Source organism: Fragaria vesca, linkage group LG4 (genome assembly GCF_000184155.1).
Source record: "Fragaria vesca subsp. vesca linkage group LG4, FraVesHawaii_1.0, whole genome shotgun sequence".
Classification (NCBI taxonomy): domain Eukaryota; kingdom Viridiplantae; phylum Streptophyta; class Magnoliopsida; order Rosales; family Rosaceae; genus Fragaria; species Fragaria vesca.
This window is the reverse complement of record NC_020494.1, coordinates 18,543,764-18,563,237: the sequence shown is the minus strand read 5'-3', so window position 1 is coordinate 18,563,237 and position 19,474 is coordinate 18,543,764. Positions and strand designations below refer to the sequence as shown.

The window sequence follows — 19,474 nt, the reverse complement described above, 5'->3', positions numbered from 1 at the left end:
CCGGTATACGACACGATTCTTCGGAACTTCTAAATCTTGAGAATGTCTAGAAGCCATTGTAGAGCCTCATCACCGGCATCTCGTCCAACACTCGGTTGTGTCTTCTGCAATTGTCAGAGATTATTGCGGAGAGATTTGAGGGAGAATATTAAATTTACGATCTTGGCGATGAAACCTTTATATTGTGTAAGATCGAACTATGAAGCTCCAAAACCCAATTCACCAGAACCATAAAGAAAGCAAATTTCAGGGTCTAGTTTGAAGGTGGGTACCTGAGATCTTTCTCGTTGAAAGGTAACGACGACGGCATTCCTTTGCCTCCGCATTTCATTCTATCTCATTGTCGCAAAGACTATATGGGACTCCCTAACTTTCGTTTTCGGTAGGTTACTTTTTTGTTGCATATTGATTTTTGTTTATCTGTCTGTTAAAGCTTCTTATCATTTTGGTAATTTTTCTTATTAAGGAGTTAGGCTTAATGTTTTCTTATTATTTTTGTATTCTTTTATTTTTTCAATAGAGGTTTGGACATCTAACCCGTCCTCTGTTCTAAAAAACAAAAGGTAACGGCAACGGCAACGGCTTTGTTCTCAAGATCCCTCTTGTTGACGTAACGACAGCTACCACCGGAATCGCCACGTCTCTTCAGCCTTCTCTGCAACTAGTGAGAAAGCTCAAAGTCGTCGCGCGTTTTTCATGTTTCTGCAATACAGAAATAAACTTGATTGTGTCCAAAAGCAAATTCATTTCTTACGTTACTAGATATTGGCCAAATTAACCTTTATTACATTACATGAACTATAAAATGACATTTGTCAAGTTCTACATGGACTCCGCCTAGCCCACATAGTTAAAAAACTGGTTTAATTGTACATGCTATTTAAAATACGATACAACCTGTTTTTCGACATTCTGATTACGATGCAATGTTTTTCTCCATTATAAAACTTCTGCTTATATGGAAATTAACATTGCTGTTTCCGTCCATAACGCTCTATGCATTAGTCGTCCTTCCTAGAAAATAATATATGACAAGGGATCCCTATATGACAATGCATCACCTACTGCAAATCTCCAATGGAGTCAACGTCGACCCTCAAGCTTCTTCTCAAGCTCACCATCTTCATCTCCATCTCTGTTTTCATATTGCTTCAACTCTTTCCCATCTTCCATCTTCATCGAGCTTCGTCCTTATGGCCACCCTCCAAGTTTTCATTCTTCACTACTGCACCAATCTCTCTCTTCCCCAAACAAGCTTTGCCAACCATGTCAGGCTACCTCAAAGTCAACTCCACCACAGGCTCCTCCATTTTCTACACCTTCTATGAAGCACAAAGCCTCACCTTCCCTAACCTCTCGCAAACCCCACTTCTCATTTGGCTCCAGGGTGGGCCCGGATGCTCCTCCTTGTTTGGTAACTTCATGGAGATTGGTCCTTGGCATGTCAACTTATACCATCACCATCATGATCTTGAGAACCAAGCCTTTGTGCTTGAACCTAACCCCGGTTCCTGGAACCGGATTTTCGGCCTTGTTTTCCTTGATAATCCGATAGGATCCGGGTTCAGCATCGCCTCTAGCAGCGAGGAAATCCCTAGAGATCAATTTTCGATGGCTAAACATTTGTACATTGCAATCACAAAGTTTATTGAACTTGATCCAATGTTGTTTAGCTCTCGTCCGCTTTATGTAGTGGGCGAGAGCTATGCTGGCAAGTACGTGCCAGCAATTGGCTACTATATACTCAAGAAGAATGATGAGTCTGATCATGTCATTAACTTAGCTGGCGTTGCTATAGGAAATGGTTTGATTGACCCGGAGACTCAGGTGGCCACTCATGCAGACAATGCTTACTTTTCGGGTTTGATCAATGAGAAACAGAGGAGGGAGATGGAGATGTATCAGAACGAGGCGATCAGGCTAGCCAAATTGAAACGCTGGAGAGATGCGACCAATGCTAGGTACCGAGTTGTGGATATGCTGAGTGACATGACAGGATTGGCCACATTGTTTGACTACTCCAAGAAAGCTCCTTACCACAAGACTCAATGGATCACTGACTTTTTGCACGACGAAAGGGTGAAGAGGATTATGAATGTGCAGGAGTCGGCGGTGTTTAGAAACTGCAGCCGTGTAGTGAAAGTTGCTTTGTATGAGGATAACATGAAGAGTGTGAAGTACATGGTGGAGTTGTTGGTGAAGAGGAGCAAGGTGTTGTTGTATCAAGGGCAGTTTGATTTGTGGGATGGGGTGTTTTCGACCACAGCGTGGGTGAAGACGTTGGAATGGGAGGAGATTGGGAAGTTTTTGGCGGCGGAGAGGAGGGTTTGGAGAGGCAGAGGGGATGAGCTTGCAGGGTATGTGCAGAGATGGAAGAGTTTGAGCAATGTTGTGGTTTCAAGAGCAGGGCATCTTGTGCCGGCTGACCAGCCAATGAACTCTCAGGCAATGATCGAAGGCTGGATTTTGGAAACAGGGTTGTTTGGTGATGAGCAATTGTTCTAAGTTTGTATAATGTAAATTCTTTCTTGGTAAATGATCATGGAGTAAACTAAGCTTGCTGGCCGGCTTGTTATTTGTTTCTTTTCGTGGTCAAGAAGTTTGCTTTTTGGTTCTTCAAATTGTGAATGTGGTGATCTTATGCATACGGTAAAAAATCAAGATTTACAATAGGAACCACAATAATATCAATGGAAAAGGACTGACAACCAATACCGATGATTGAGAATCAGTACAGAGTGAGTCAGCTTGACCAATATTGATTGGAGAAAACCAAGTTGATTTTGTTCGGCTATATTTGGCGCCATGTTGTTGATGAAGTATCCCAAAACATCACGATCACTTTCAGCATGTAAGCATAGTTGCCTTACAATCTTATCATCATTTGGACAATTCAACATTGTACACTCCAAAGTCTACAATGGAATCAACACCCCCAAACCTCCTCTGCTTACTATGTTTCCTCCTCCTCCTCCTCCTCCTCCTCCACCGCACCACAGCCTCATCACCGCCGCCTCTCCTCCCCAAACAAGCCCTCCCCACAAAGTCAGGTTACCTCCCAGTAAACCCCACCTCAAACTCAGCCATATACTACACTTTCTATGAAGCTCAAACCCCAATCTCACCTCTCTCACAAACTCCACTCCTCATTTGGCTCCAGGGCGGCCCCGGCTGCTCCTCCATGATCGGCAACTTCTTCGAGCTTGGTCCATGGCGCGTGAACTTCCACAAGAAGCCCTCCGAGCCACTCGCCTTGGAGCCCAACTCTGGTTCTTGGAACCGCATTTTCGGCTTGCTTTTTCTGGACAATCCCATCGGATCAGGATTCAGCATAGCTGCGAAGCCCGAAGAGATACCAACTAATCAGCTTGGAGTTGCTAAACACTTGTTTACTGCAATCACCAAGTTCGTTGAGCTTGATCCTGCTTTTAAGTCGAGGCCTATTTACATTACTGGCGAGAGCTATGCAGGGAAGTATATTCCGGCTATTGGCTACTACATTTTGAAGAGGAATGCCGAGCTGAGTGAGTCTAAGCGTGTGAATTTAGGCGGTGTTGCTATAGGAGATGGCTTGACAGACCCGGTGATTCAGGTGACAACTCATGCTGATAATGCTTACTACTCTGGTTTGATCAATGAAAGGCAGAAGGGTGAGCTGGAGGAGCTTCAACATGAGGCGGTGAGGCTGATTAAGGCCATGAATTGGAGTGCGGCAACAGATGGTCGAAACAGAGTTTTGAGGAGGCTGCAAAATATGACAGGGCTGGCTACTTTGTATGACTACACAAAGAATGCCGACTACGCGACTAGTTTGGTTGAGGACTTGTTGAGCCACAAGGAAGTGAAGAAGGCATTGGGGGTGTCAAATGTGTCGACTGTTTTCGAGGAGTGTAGTGATTTGGTGGGAGATGTGTTGCATGCGGATGTGATGAAGAGTGTGAAGTACATGGTGGAGTTTCTTGTGAAGAACAGCAAGGTGTTGTTGTATCAAGGCCAGTATGATTTGCGAGATGGTGTGTATGGCACGGAGGCTTGGGTAAAGACCATGAAATGGGAAGGGATAGAGAAGTATCTGGCGGCGGATCGGAATGTGTGGAAGTTGGGTGGAGAGACTGCTGGTTATGTTCAGAAATGGGGGAGTTTGAGCCAAGTTGTGGTTTCTGGTGCAGGTCATCTTTTGCCTACAGACCAGCCATTGAGAGCTCAGGCTATGATTGAAGACTGGGTTTTAGATAAAGGGCTGTTTGCCAATGTTCAAGAGGATATATAATCTGTCATCACTATGTTCTTGAACATGAGAGTTGTACCTTGTAATGTTCACTCCTGTATCACTATTAGAATTTGGGGCAATATTCAGCTGAAGCTTACCTCTTTCTATTGAATAAATCATTCCCCTGCTATTTATGATGATCCAATGAGTTCACAGTGTTTCAAGCCTTTAATCTATTACATGATTATGTTCTTCAAGCTTTGCCTATAGTGAACATCAAACACTGGAACTTGGGCCTATTCTCTGATATAAATTTCCACTGAAACTTCATCTATGAAGGTATTAAACCCAGAATCTTAGCTTCTCAATTAAGTTTATATGCATACAAGTCACAGAAAGCAGTGATTGATAAATTTGTTGAAACATTTAGTGCTTCTAAATAAGAAAAGTACCCAGAATTCAAAATGTAATGGCTAATGGAGGCGGGTTTGTGAAGATAAAATGGGAAGGAAAAAGGAACCTGAACTTGATTGGGTTAGACCCTCCCAAGTACCAGAGCTCCAGTTGCACAACCCATTAAGCACATAACCCGTACTATGATGCCATCGTCAAAAAGACTTGATCTTTAGGGCTAGAACGGCAGGGAGTCCTGTAGAAAACCTACAAGCAAAATCAGAGCCACTGATTTCATGCATAGATGCATAAAGCTCTGCCCTTTATGCCTCAGCCCTTATCATAACACTGAAACACTTGAAATCTGAGGAACTAAGAAACTAACAAAAACTGGGAGACGGAGGCTTAATTGAAACAGAGAAGTTGCATGTTACAACCCTAGCACTTTCAGCTATTTATAACCACTGAAAGAGGCTAAAGTTGGATCAGGCCCATCAGAGTCGTCATCAGGCCTTGGCCCAGAAAAGAAAAAAGGAATTAAGAGTGGGATATCCCAATAGGTGGGAAGTTGAATTGGGAAGTGGGAACTGAATTTGTGTCACTGGAGCTTCTTCTAGCGTTTCTGGGTGTTATTGGTTTTGCAGAATATTGAGGATTGAGCAACAGGTACTTACCCAACTTCCCTTTTATGTTTGGTGTTTGTTTCCCAATAGAAACAGAAGCGGTTGTGTTTCAGTTCAGCTCCAAAGTTTCAAGCTTTGATTCCGAAGTTTACCCAGTAGTTTATTTCTTTCTGTATATGATTATATATGATCACTGCGATTTCATTATTTCAAGTGGAGGTAGCTAGTGAGCTCTGTTTTGATTGACAAAGACTACTACTTGGTAGTATTGTTGAAAATGTGAGCTTTGGAATCATGCAACTGAAGCTGTCTTGCTAATCTTGTGCAGGATTGATGTTTTTGTTGGTTAGGCATGTCCTGTTTATGCAGTAGGTATGGCACTGGCAGTTTCAGCTAGCATGGTATGTTGTAGTTATTTCAAATTGTTTAGGTTTCACTATTGTTCAAATGAGATGTTACGATTTTGGATATCTAGCGATTGAAGTTTCCAACTTTTGGTTTCCAGTGTTTCGGAGGAAATGGATTGAGGAGCGCAATAGCTTTTGAAGCTGAGAAGGGATATCGGAATGCATTGGGTAGCAAAATGAGGTTTGTTTGTTCTTTGCGATTTGATAGTCTGATGACAAAAGTATGGTAAATGATTATCAATGTGCAATGTTGTATTCATTGTAGGTTCAGTACTTTTCTCCTTTCTAAAATATTGAAAATTTGTTCTCGATCAAAGCATACTTTTGCTAAGAGTATTTTGGAGGAGGCAGATAGTTATGGCATAGCAAGCGTCTCAGATCGATCAAAGTTACTTAACAAGGTATCCTTCTGCCAATACAAGTTTGATTCTTCTGAAAACTTCTGTTTTTATATGCATAATGTTGGATTCTGATGTGAGGCTTGCTGGTGAATACACATTTCCTCCCATAGCTCCAGTTGTCGCTTTCTTGAGATCGAAAACCGATTAAAAGTAGTCAGCATATAGAATCCTACATGTTATATGGTATAATATATTATGAAGATAAATGCAGCTCACTACACCATTTGAGGGTGGTTTTTACTTCTAAGTGAGCAATTCAGGTCATTGACTTCAGTACACATTTTGTGAGAATATTTAGCTCAATCATGGCTTTGGTATCTTTAGGGATCATTTGAACTGATGCTTGTGTATTATGAACATTCATGATCTTTGTCCAATACTTTTCATATTTCTATGTTTCAGTAGAACAATCCTCCTCTTCAAATATATTATTATCATGGTGATGCTCTCCTTGTCAAGTATGTAGAAGCATTTTTAGTATGTATGACCCTCTTGTGAATGAGCTGTGGTAACACGTCTATTGTAATTGAATTAGTAAATTGTGTTTTAAGGACCCCTAATGCCCTGGTTCCTGGATTTCTTAAGTCCATCACTGTGCATGTTAGAACACTGATTTCATGTAAGGAATACTGTGAGGAGAAAATAAGTGATATAGCTCATTGTCCACACCAAATATGCTTTTCCCTTTTCTTTTTTCTTTTGAGAATGTTTAGTTTTGCATACAAAGGGTTTCTCTTTGGTGAGGCATTGATCATGTGTCCTCCAAGTTGTTTTCTAGTTGTCTATCTTGATGACTATACTATTGCTTTTATTTGAGTTTACTGTAGTTCATATTTTGGTCTCTCCTTTTCTTTTAGGTATCTGTTTTGATGGGTTATGATGGTCTTCATGATTTGATTGAGAATGAAAGAGCTGAAAAGCATTATGGTATGAATATTAAAGATGCAATGGATGATTTTGATGTCTCGTTCGTCTGCCAGAGATTTCCATCAATCATTTTGGGTAGTTCCCCTCAAGTGGAATTGTATGATGGGACTGCTAATTTCTTTGAAAAGTTGACACCTTTAACGACTCAAGGTCCAGAAGGATTTTCTTCTGATTCTGCGGTTGAAGAACAGGAGGGAGATCATCTCTATGAAACAGGGGATTCTCTGTATCCTTCTTTTCCAAGTGCTGAAACTTCCATATTAACAGAGGATCAGTCAAAGACTTTGGCTGCTGAGAGACACTCCTATCAACCAGTTCCCGTGGATGAATCTTCTAACAAAGTGTCAGTTAAATCACAAAAGAACATTGTGCCTGATGAGTTGTTCCTGGACAATCCTATCAGTTGTGTACCTGGAATAAGTAAGAAGCGTATTAATCAGCTAGAAAATTGTGGCTTTCATACGGTAAGTTTTTGGAGATTTAAATAAAGGAAGTGTCCCCATTTTCACTTAAAATTAATAAAAGAAATATACATGCCTTGGCTCACATCTTTTCCTATATAGGTTCGCAAATTGCTGCACCACTTTCCTCGGACCTATGCTGATTTACAGAATGCTCAAATTGAAATTGATGATGGACAATACTTGATTTTCATTGGAAAGATATTAAAATCAAGGTAATTAATTTCTGCCTCATGTAGTTTACTTTACATACCAAAATAATGTATTAGCAACGTTCCTGCTATGATGTATAAGCCGTTTGCGCTTTTATCGTGTTATACGAAATAATTTAATTGGTGATATTAGTATTGTAATAGGCACTCTATGTCCTCACCTTACCAATTGGGTGGGGTCAGTAACAGAGAATATAAAATGATATATTCATAGTAACTTGACTTGTTGCTTGCTTTGCTTCGTAGTGTGATTTAATTAGAAATCAAGATGTGTGATAAACAATGTGAATCACAATGGCAGAAATCTTATTGCTTCCTGACAGAAACCTGATGTTCTGAAATATCCACTGATGTTAGAGTGTCGGCATGAGAAAATGGTACCTAGTTTGACATAGCAAAGAACGTGTCATGACATATGTTTGTTAGTGCCAAGTTTTATGCCTTTGTAACTCATATGTGGTAATGCATCTGTAGCCATGTTACATGTGTCCATATGCACTTGTCTCTGTATTCCCTTTTTTATTTAAATAATGTTTATAATGTGCAGCTTTTGTTTTGATATCTATACCTCTTCTTTTGCAGGGGAATCAAAGCCGGTGCTTCTTTTTCCATTGTTGAGGTTGTCGTGGGATGTGAGATTGCTGATGATAAAATAATGGACAATCAAGATGATTCTACCGATTGTAGAAGGAAAACAATATATGTGCATCTGAAGAAATTTTTTCGTGGTACACGTTTCACTTCTCTACCGTTTCTTAGAATTGTTGAGCAGAAGCACAAAGAGGGAGACTTTGTTTGTGTTAGTGGTAAGGTATGTTCATTGCTTTTCTTACTTGTTCAGTACCTTAGTATTTTCTTTTGATCAAATGCAAGTTCAGTATTTGCTTGCTCTTCAATTTGTTCAATTGGTATTGCGTACAGTTTTCCTCAGAAAATGCACCTGACCCTCCTTTAAATGGAATTGTGATTTTCCTTCTTGTGCATAATTATATTGTCAAGTATGATTACGATTAATGAATTTAATACTGTTCAAGATTAATGGGCTGGTCCCTGCTGGATTGAAGCTGACAGAATCTAAGTCCTTGCTATGATGATGTATTTCCTTGTTATGAATAGATATTGCTGCATTTGTGGATTGCTTTTGCATATTCGTAATGCTTTCAGAAAAGTGATTGCTTAAGGGCATGTGAATTGCATTGAAGACCTTTTGACTTGTTAACTTTTACTCCCTGATTAGGGCCTTTGCAGCAGCTTTTTGTTCCATCTGATATGCAATTTAAAAAATGACTCGCTTTTTCATGTATTGAAAGTTATTAAGGATAGATAGATTGATAACTCTTTTTATGAAATGCATCAAATGTTATCTTAAATTCTTAATGATATTACTCTTCAGTTTTCAGTTATCTAATCTTAATCTGGAGACTTGTACTTATGATGATGCCATTTGATATAGGTGAGGACAATGCCTACCAAAGATCACTATGAAATGAGAGAATATAATATTGATGTCCTTAAGGATGAAAATGACTTGTCTTTTCATGCAAAAGGGAGGCCATATCCTATATACCCTTCAAAAGGAGGCTTAAATCCAAACATTTTGAGAGATATCATTGAAAGGTTTGTGCCTGTTACATTTTCAGTGTGTTAATTTGTAACATGATGACACAACTCCTCCCTTGCAGAGCGAGACCTAAAAAATTCTTAATTTTCTTATTCTAAGATACTTTAGGCTATTAGATCTCTTCCTTAGAAATTTGTACCATTTGTATTCATTTCTGTATGAATGGCTGGTTTGCTCAATCACCTCATAGGCTCCATTTATGTGTATATATACTATGTAATTAACTCTTTCATGGGAAATGCCTCTTGGTCTTTTCACTTGTGAATGTGCCAGTATTGGATGATTTGGGCAATGGCTTTGTAGTTTTCTCTTAAACTAATAAACTAAATCTATGTCATGTTACATATTCCAGAGTTGTACAAGTTTTACCTGTCAATATTGATCCTATTCCTAAAAGTATCATTCAGGAATTTGGGCTGCTCAGTCTTCATGATGTAAGTACCTTTACTCTCATTACTTGTAAAGTTGTGATTCATAGTTTCATACCTAAGTTATGGTCACTCGTTACAATGATAACACGCACTAGAACAAATATATCTTGATTTTTAAATTTTTTTCAATGACATGGATAAATGTTAGCTTTAAGTTGTCTCATTGGTCATATCTTCCTTTCTACAACTATATATTCTTTCTTTTCTTTTTCTTTTGTGGTGTTTAATGTTCTGGGAGCAGAGTATGCGACTCCATCCACCTCAATTTGTCTCAGTGTGCATGTTTTAGTATAGCTATATGTGCCTCCTTGCTGTTCTTTTAATATGTTTCATGTGCGTAAAAAAGAAAATGAGCAATATGAATGTTAACAATACAGGCGTACACTGAGATTCACCAACCGAAGAGTATGAGTGAAGCTGATTTGGCTCGGAAAAGGCTAATATTTGACGAGTTCTTTTACCTTCAGGTAGTGTTGTTCAAAATTGTTCTCTTTATTTGAAGTTTAAAAGATTCTATTAGCTCTGGCCACTTTTGTAATTGTAGAATGTATATATCTTATTGTGATCATATATACTTTTTTATGCTTTTATATGACTTTTGTTGTTTCTGAGTTCATAATAAATTCCTATTGACATTTTTAGTTTTCATAACTTGTGCTTTTTTTTTTATCATGCAATGATTAATTCATGAATAGATTACTGACCCAATTATCATCACCTATCAGCTAGCGCGCTTATACCAAATGCTTGAAGGGCTTGGTACACAGATAGAGAAAGATGGATTGCTAGATAAGTACAGGAAACCTGAATCAAGTGCTGCTTATATGGAAGATTGGTCCAATCTTACCAAGAAGTTCCTTAAAGCTCTTCCATATGCTCTTACAGCCAGTCAGCTCACTGCTGTTTCAGAAATTATATGGGACCTCAGGCAACCAGTGCCCATGAATCGGCTATTGCAGGTTTTAAATCTTGATTATCAGATGTATCCAATTATTTTCAGGTTTAGTACAACTTGTAGACACACACACACACATAATTACATATTCATTCTGATTCTGATATTGTAATTCTACATCTTGAGCTGAATTGACTTACTGCAGTTAAAAAGATTCCATATTACGTAAATGGAGTTAGATTATGTACACTATATACAACATTTTACCACCTGAGGACAAGTTACTTGTTGGCTTATGGTTCAGTTCAATTTTAGGGCCATGACTTTTACACTAGTTCTTTTCTTTCTTCTAATTGATATGGAATGCGAAGTAGATGTAATAGAAAGCTGAATATTCTTGGTTGATAATATGATGTTTCATATATTTCCAGGGTGATGTTGGCTGTGGTAAAACTGTAGTTGCTTTTCTAGCATGCATGGAGGTAATAGGCTCTGGATATCAGGTTGGGCTTTCAAGACCTTTTCCTTGTTATTCATATTTGTTTGGAAATTACTTTACACCATTTTAATTATGGCTGTCTGATGATTGGAGTCCATTTATTTGAATATCTATTGCTTTGATTAATCTCAAACCTTTCTCCATTCATATTCTCAAATGCGATATAGTTATAATCACTGTTCGTAGCAGAAGAGATTTCTGATTATCCCTTTCTTTAATGTATAGGCAGCTTTCATGGTTCCTACTGAGTTGCTTGCTGTCCAGCATTATGAGCACTTAAAGAATTTGCTTGAAACTATGGAGGATGTTGAGTTCAAACCTACTATTGCGTTACTAACAGGATCAACCCCGTCAAAACAATCACGGATGATTCAAAAGGCAAGTAAAAATGTCCAGTTCTGTTGGTTCTTGGTGAAATAAACTATTTTGGTGATTCAGTAACAACTCATTCATGATGTTATGGATCATCAGAGTCTCCAGACTGGAGAGATATCAATGGTCATTGGAACAACCAGTTTGATAGCTGACCGTGTGGAGTTCTCTGCATTACGGATTGCTGTGGTGGATGAACAACATCGTTTCGGTGTCATCCAGAGAGGACGGTTTAACAGTAAGGTTGTCTATTAGACCTGAAATGTTGGTCATGTTCTGTGAGGCTGTAGTACTCCATGTTTACTTTGTCTACTAACTGTGTTACAACTTGACTATTTGTAACAAAATGACCGATTAATTTTTGTTGATATTGCTGTGGAAAATCATTGCCAATAAGTTTTTCATTAAATTGTGTAGTTATTGATCATTGTCAATCTAAGTAGAGGGGAAGTTTGGACCTTCTAGGGTTGGTATGGAACTATGGATCAATTGAACATTTCTTCTAGGATAGTAATAATGTGGCATTTAGAATCCATTCCTTGAAACTTGCTCCTTTTTATCGTAATTTCAATCTATATACAGCTAACAGAGGTACTTTTCCCTGCAGCTATACTATACCTCCATAAGTTCTAACATGCTAGCCACAAACTCAGATGGGACCTCCAAATGTGAAAAGCATATGGCTCCTCATGTTCTTGCCATGTCAGCTACTCCGATCCCAAGGACACTTGCTCTGGCCTTATACGGGGATATGTCATTAACACAAGTATGCATTTTCTTTCTGTTCCTTCACGCTTATTTATGTTGGAACAAAGATCTTCCTTACTTTTGTTTTTCTTTTCTCCGCGTCTGGAATTTAAGTTTTCAATAACAATTTTAAATCATGAAATTACATTATTCACCCCCAACAACAATAACAACAACAACAATAACAATAATTCCACATCTTAAGCTAACACGGAAATGAATGTATTCAAATCTAGTTGCTTCTAACCTTTTTATGTAATATGTTGGGTGTTGCTTTTCACGTCCAAAATAAAAGAGAAAAAGACTGAGCGCTACATTTGTACAAAATTGATATCCTGTAAACTGAATGTTCTCTAATTCTCATGTTTCTACTTTCTTTAATTTACAGATAACAGACTTGCCACCTGGAAGAATACCGGTGGAGACATTCATTATTCAAGGAAATGAAAATGGGTATGAGGATGCTTATGAGGTGATTCTCCTTGATTTAAGCCCGACAAGACTACAATAGATTTAGATGAATATCAATTAAAAATAATAAGCCATTAATGCATACAAGGATGGCTTGGTGGACTGGAAATTTAGAGCATAAAAAGAGTAAAAACACATCATAGCCTTATAGTTGTCACTGTTACTTGGATGATGATCCTTGATGAATTTAGTATTTTCGTGTTGGTTCAAGTTACTAGAAATTTAGAATAACTAGAATTTTGGTGTTTCAGCTTTATTAGTATCTGAGTAAAATTTATATAACATGTAACAGATGATGCTAGATGAGTTAAAAGAAGGAGGCAAAGTATATCTAGTGTATCCGGTCATTGAACAATCTGAGCAGCTGCCTCAACTTCGGGCAGCTTCTGCGGATTTTGAAGCTATATCTCATAGGTTTCGCGGCTACAGCTGCGGATTGTTGCATGGAAAAATGAAGAGTGATGAGAAAGATGAAGCATTGAGAAAGTTTAGGTCTGGTGAAACAGATATACTTCTTGCCACGCAAGTGATTGAGATTGGTGTTGATGTCCCAGATGCATCTATGATGGTTGTTATGAACGCTGAGAGGTTTGGGATTGCTCAGTTGCATCAACTTAGAGGACGAGTTGGACGAGGAGTGAGAAAGTCTAAGTGTTTACTGTTAGCATCTTCTGAGAGCAGCCTGCCACGGCTGAGGGTCCTCGGAAAATCATCAGATGGGTTTTACTTGGCTAATATGGACCTTCTTTTACGTGGACCTGGTAACTTGCTTGGCAAGAAACAGTCGGGACATCTTCCAGAGTTTCCTATTGCAAGATTGGAAATGGATGGCAATATCTTACAAGAAGCACACCATGCTGCTCTGGTAATTAATATTCCTTTATTGTTATCTTTATCATTTACTTTTGTGATAAACTGTTTTTGGTCAATGACTTCTTTGATTAATTTGGTTACCATATCCCCTACATTGTTTCTATATTCAAGAGATACTTGTACATATGATACTTCATTTCTTTTTTGAAGTTAGGTATATCTGCATAAGTACTGTCTTATGAGTTTGTGTCTCCATTGTATGTTGACTATATTCTTGGTTTAGTTCTGAAGTACATGAAATCATGTATTGTTTTTGGTATGAAATAACTTGGGCCATTCATGTGTCTGAATTTTATGTGGTCGTACAGAGCTGATTTTTTAGGTTTTAATTGATTGTAGTACTTATTGTCCCACAAAAATTGATCATACTATATTCAGACCACAAAAAGATACTTTTTTGGTTTAGTTACCTTTTGGACATATCCTGTGTTGATAAATTTTCATTTCTAAAATCCACGAGGGAAAAGAAAAAAAAAGATTTCTGCATTTCTTTTTTACTCCGCAAGTCCACTTTGGTGATCTTCTGGTTCATGTAGTACAGTTCTTTATGAAAGTCGTGGTTTTCTTTTTACAGAAAGTTTTAGGTGATTCTCATGATTTGGAGCAATTCCCGGTACTCAAGGCAGAGCTTAGCATGAGACAACCGCTGTCTATTCTGGGTGACTGAGATTACCTAAGGTAAAATCTGAAAGCCTGGATCTCGTACGGTTGTTGTACTGATTACATCTTCAGTTTTTCTGTTTATTACCCTCTTCTAATATACAATGGCTTTGATGTTTTGCACATCAGAGGTTTCACTAGCTTTGATGTTTCTGGGCAACTCTACATAATGGTAATTCCAACAACTTAGAGGCTGCAGTTGTATATTTAGGAAATTTGGGTACATAAGAACACAGGAGTTTTTAGGTCTGATGTTACAGGGTTGAGTTTGTTGGAACCAAACATTCTGAAGTTTAGTCAGGCAAGCCGCAAGCCCTTGGAATTGACAATTGTACCAAGTCCTTGGCAAGTCACCCACAGAAGGGGGCCTCTGTAACATCTAAGGATGCTCAAAGATGACAAATTATGTGGCCGCTGCGATGTCTAATGTTTATTTTTCATCGTTTTGTATTTGTATCTGAAATCTGTAGGTTCAACAGAACAGAATAACTGACCAAAAATGACGAGAAAGTCTTGTTGCATAAACTGTGTTTCAAGGATAATCTGAATACAAATCGGTTAAATCCAATGCCTTCTTTCCTTATTTAATCTGAATACAAATCGGTCAAATCCAATGCCTTCTTTCCTTATTTAATCTGAATACAAATCGGTCAAATCCAATGCCTTCTTTCCTTATTTAATCTGAACTAACTTGCTGATCATATACGTGTGCCAATGAGCTGAAGTATTTTGTGTCTAACGCATGGCAGCTTCATTGTTTCTTCTGATCTGTTGACCGTCAAACTTTAAGGTTGTCAAAGTGAGGATAGTTGGTGAAACTCTGAATTGACTGGAAACCTTGCTGTTTTCTTTCTCTAATCCCAACCATTTGACTATTAGATCCTTAGTTACTTCTCTTTGGTCTCTGAGAAGGTTTTTGGTTGGGTTTGACTGGTAATCAAGACTCAAGAGCAGGTAGCCCAGGTACGAGTACTAGGTAGTTCAAGTCTTACATAGTCTTCCAAAATAATAACTTTATAATTTGCAGAATCACGACTTCTTTATCTTCAAAGATCCTGTACAAAGATGATTTTTGGGGAATAATAGGTGACCACAAATTCAGAAACAAAGTTCAAATGATGTTATAATGAAGAAAGACATTTCTGGATTGAGGATAATCTTGCTGTCGGATTCGAACAACATGATAGGAAAACAATTCGTGCGTGCTTTCATCATTCGTTTATATGCAAAACCATTGGAATCAGTATACACACTTTTACATCATGGTCTCATACACGATCTCGATTTGTTCTTATTTACATGTCCTGTAACTCAAAATGCAGATTCCTGTTTCTTTCAGTAAACAAATTCCTCTGGTAACTTGATGATGTGTTTGAAACCATAGCAAAGATGCTCAAGCTTAAAGCACTAAACAAATTATACGATATATTAACGTCTCGATACATTAGACTAGCTTGACTTGATCTCAAATTAGACCATCTCTGTTTCAATTTAGTTTACTTTGATATTTCAACTCGTTTAATGTATGGATATATCAAGTAGACTAACTCGATACGAATCTAACGAGATCAAGTAGGCTAACTCGATATTTGGATAAGAGAAACTTAGAAAATCAGAACACTAGCTAGCTGATGTTTTTTGAGTGCAAGTTTTGTGAAGAACATAGTGCGGGTTGGGTAGGGCCAAGGTGTTATCCACTGGGATGACAGAACACGGTATGTTTGGTGGAATACCCAATCGGCAATTCACGACGAGAGACAAGCAGACAATCTGGTCCCACCTGGTTCCTTACCAATCATTCAAGGGTGGGACCCACAGGCACCATCTTGTTCCACGACATGTCTTGGATGCAATGATCGAACCAGACTATCACCGCCCCATTTCCCACGCTTTTCACTTTTGCCCTAATCATGCATACGATCCATTCCTCTTCGGAAAAATGGACACCTTTTTCTTCTACTAGGTTCTTCAATATCAGTGTTGAATGCATTTTCAGCGGGTTAAATGGTACATTTTTGATTTATGGTTGATCTTACGGCCATAAATAAATACGTTGAACACTTACAAATTAAGACGTGCTATAATTTTTGTGCATGTGATAAAATTAATGCATGATACGATCAACTAGAGATAAATCGAGACCACGAGACTTCGATTGATCATTATTTGGCCGGCCTAGTCACACCATAGATGCAAATGGAAAAGTATTACTCTTCATGTCGCACACTTGCTTAGTCGATCTTTGCCCTCTACTAGTTAGGGGGAAACATTTGGATCCAGTTTTGCCAACCAGCAAAACTATGGTCATCCATGACCAGTTAATCAAAAAGAGAGAGACAGAGAGAGAGAAGAAAGAGGGAGAGAAAGAGAGAGAGAGTTGATTGGCTTGTCATGGATGACCATCAGTTTTGCCAACCCGGCAAAACTGGATCCGAAACATTTTTGTGATGTGTAATGTCTGAAACTTAAACTTCATGTGAAGTATGAACAATGAAATTTCCAGCTAGCTAGCAGGGGCGGAACTATGTTTAGGTGTGGCGGGGTCTGGACGCCTTTTCACTGATTGCCTATTTGCATGTGTATTGCCCAAGCCAATCTCACAGTAACTACCTCGTGTCACTTGACTAGATAGGTAAGAGACCAGAAAAGTAAACAGAAAGAACTAATATTTTATGTAACTAATAGATTATTCAATTGGATCGGTTAAACAAGAGTAATTAACATTTTTTTTTTAAGAGTAATTAACATTACATAGAAGGAAACAGATAATATTTCCATGGTCAGGGTTTAATGGTATTGATTTTTCTTTAACTTTATGTCAATTTTGTGCCCTCCAATTCTCCTATCTCTAGTGAGTATGAACTACAAGTAAAAACCTTCTAATTTGTTAATATATATCATCAATCTTTTGCTAAACTTTTTGTTCGTGTAGATATATCACACTATCGTTATTGATTTTGAATAAAACTTTAATAAGCTTGTAGGTGGAAAATGATGCACACAATTGGTACATTTAACACATAGGTAACTAAAATAAATTTAAGTCTAGTTATCTTTTGTCAAACTCGAACCCCTTAAGTAAAAATTATGTCTCCGCCACTGCTAGCTAGCTAGTATATATTGTGTCTCAAATGCAGCACCTTTTAATGGTTATCATACCATTAAAGAAGAAGCCAAATTGGTTATAATATATGCATGTCACTTTTTTGTTATAGATTTTCACGGTCAAAGCTAATCATGAATTAGGTGCATATATATCCGCTTTTGTGCATATAATCGGCCATTAGTCTGGTTATAATTAATCCTAGTCCACCGTTCCAATTGAAAGATTGTCAAATCCTTCAATACAATGAAGCAGGTAGTCGGTGGACTTGGACATAGTAGTTACAAACCCATCAAATTTAATTAGTGGAATATGAACCTGAAGAATTAATATACTATATTACCACCTCAGTTTTAGGTCACTGCTATAGTATTTCAGAGCGAGCTAGCTGAAAGGAAAAGCAATGATAAATGCAAGGGAAAATTAGACAGAAAGGAGTTACGTTTTGAGCTCCTGGATTTGAACACATTTGATCATTTCGGTTAAACTTGTAATCCTTGAATCAAAGAAGAGGCATAAATGTTTTCTGTTGCTATGTCAGAAAGGGCAATAGAAAACGTTGTTGTGTATCATAACTCAGTAATCTATGCATGCCAGAGATAGCAGAAGCGTGCAATGGTCTTCCTCATTAAAACTGTTTCACCCTGCTTTCTTCCATACCTACACCAGAAAGTAATTCAAATTCATTGGTGAAAATAAATGAAAGGGTTTGGCAGAAAACCCAGCACGCTCTTCCTAGCTTCATAAATGGCACTTCTTCCAAATTCCATACCACCCGGAAAATAATTTCATCGCTTACTTCTTTGGCCAGTAGTTCAAAGAAAGCGTTGCAAGTGCGATTCCTAATGTACCCGCAAAACAAATCCAACAGCATTGAATTTCTTTGATCCTCCATTGTTTCAAACAGTAACCTCCCCACTGCGCGCCATTTATGATTCATAAACAAACACCTTAATTCCCAGTCGACCATATCTACCTGGATCTGTGATGCATGATGATGATGATGATAACAGATATGAAACTGTCTCAGTGGTCCTGATCATGGCAATATGGGATGTCATTTCGTTTTCGGGGGGCAATGAAAATGTCTATGAGGAAGAAGGTGCATAGCTTTCTAGCTTCACAATGTTCACATAAGCTAGCTTGATTAAGCTAAGGTAGAGCAGCAGTGCTTAGTTGTTGCTTCACATACAGTTCAATCATTTCATCAGCTTTGACCTTTCCAACCGACAAATAAGAGTCGGACCTCTTCTTCTTTTCTAAAACCTTGTACAGTAAACCTTGCCGGTTATTCTCCTACACCAGTTTTTTCATCGCTTGGACACGTGTCCTGGCCAGACCTTTGACTTGACGACAACAGTCAAAGAATTGAAACCCTACCCCTACCCCAAACCCAAACCCAACTCCAAAACCAAAAACCAAAATTCAATACTCTCCAATCTCCATACACATTTTCTTTACATTTTCTAGTTTTTTCTGTGTGGCACTATTTATTTGACCTTTTCTTAACCCTCTCTATTTAATTCATCCCCAATTCCCCACTATAAACTTGGGGTTTTCCATCTCTGTCTCATTCTGTTTTTACTTTACCTTTTATTCTCTCCTCTCTTCTCCTTCTCCTCCTCTTCCTCCTCCTCTCATCACCTTTTGGCTAGCTAGCTTTGATCAATAACAGGTATCTATGGCGAGCTTGGAGTTGACTATGTCTGTTCCTGGCTTCTCTTCCTACCCATCTCTTCCTTCCTCAGGTAATTAACTAATTATCCACCGGTTTCTCCTCATAATCAATCTCCGATCGATCATCTTCTTAATTTTTCTAGACTCTGTTATCGTATGATCGTCTTCTTAACTTGCTTGCATGTGTTTTTCTTTTTCCCCTGTCTGTCTTTGTGGGGATTGTCTTTTCTAAACCCTAACTTGTTCGTGTGCCTGATGAATGAACATGGGTTTTGCGGTGCAGTGAGGGACTTGGACATAAACCAAGTACCATCAGCAGGACAAGGAGCAGATCAAGAAGAACTACTGGAGGACGAAGAAGACAGCAGCAACGGATCGGGCGGCCCGCCCCGGAAGAAGCTCCGTCTCACAAAGGAACAGTCCCGTCTTCTCGAAGAGAGCTTCAGACAGCACCACACTTTAAACCCCGTAACAAACCCTCTCTCTCTCTC

General features: G+C 38.5%; 4 protein-coding genes across 4 annotated transcripts in view; all 4 read left to right on the top strand.

The window, feature by feature from the left end:
- Positions 1-1,077: 1,077 nt before the first annotated feature.
- Positions 1,078-2,505, top strand: LOC101291332 (serine carboxypeptidase-like 50-like). The gene has a single exon (XM_004298418.1). It carries the CDS (start codon positions 1,078-1,080, stop codon positions 2,503-2,505), a length of 1,428 nt encoding a protein of 475 aa, XP_004298466.1.
- A 346-nt stretch (positions 2,506-2,851) lies between these two features.
- Positions 2,852-4,654, top strand: LOC101300046 (serine carboxypeptidase-like 50-like). The gene has a single exon (XM_004297320.1). It carries the CDS (start codon positions 2,921-2,923, stop codon positions 4,268-4,270), a length of 1,350 nt encoding a protein of 449 aa, XP_004297368.1. The 5' UTR covers positions 2,852-2,920; the 3' UTR covers positions 4,271-4,654.
- A 590-nt stretch (positions 4,655-5,244) lies between these two features.
- LOC101291046 (ATP-dependent DNA helicase RecG-like) lies at positions 5,245-14,785 on the top strand. The gene is made up of 19 exons (XM_004298417.1): positions 5,245-5,269; positions 5,555-5,627; positions 5,732-5,814; positions 5,899-6,034; positions 6,892-7,425; positions 7,525-7,637; positions 8,217-8,445; positions 9,088-9,251; positions 9,608-9,689; positions 10,064-10,153; positions 10,412-10,645; positions 11,013-11,084; positions 11,306-11,458; positions 11,552-11,695; positions 12,060-12,218; positions 12,588-12,671; positions 12,963-13,535; positions 14,118-14,221; positions 14,333-14,785. The coding sequence occupies exons 2-18, from the start codon at positions 5,601-5,603 to the stop codon at positions 14,208-14,210; spliced, it is 2,970 nt and encodes a 989-aa protein (XP_004298465.1). The 5' UTR covers positions 5,245-5,269; positions 5,555-5,600; the 3' UTR covers positions 14,211-14,221; positions 14,333-14,785.
- A 4,096-nt stretch (positions 14,786-18,881) lies between these two features.
- Positions 18,882-19,474, top strand: part of LOC101299758 (homeobox-leucine zipper protein HOX3-like) — a 2,294-nt gene continuing 1,701 nt past the window's right edge. The window contains exons 1-2 of the mRNA XM_004297319.1: positions 18,882-19,054; positions 19,267-19,451. Of these exons, the coding sequence (XP_004297367.1) occupies positions 18,988-19,054; positions 19,267-19,451 (252 nt within the window). The 5' untranslated portion in view covers positions 18,882-18,987. The remainder of the gene's footprint in view (positions 19,055-19,266; positions 19,452-19,474) is intronic.

Excerpts from the sequence above, each read along its gene's own strand:
- LOC101291046 (XM_004298417.1), top strand. The coding sequence starts at position 5,601 with ATGGCACTGGCAGTTTCAGCTAGCATG. Across the intron at positions 10,646-11,012 it reads CCATGAATCGGCTATTGCAG|GGTGATGTTGGCTGTGGTAA; the intron begins GTTTTAAATCTT and ends ATATATTTCCAG. Across the intron at positions 12,219-12,587 it reads GGGATATGTCATTAACACAA|ATAACAGACTTGCCACCTGG; the intron begins GTATGCATTTTC and ends TTTAATTTACAG.
- LOC101300046 (XM_004297320.1), top strand. The coding sequence starts at position 2,921 with ATGGAATCAACACCCCCAAACCTCCTCTGCTTACTATGTTTCCTCCTC.
- LOC101291332 (XM_004298418.1), top strand. The coding sequence starts at position 1,078 with ATGGAGTCAACGTCGACCCTCAAGCTTCTTCTCAAGCTCACCATCTTC.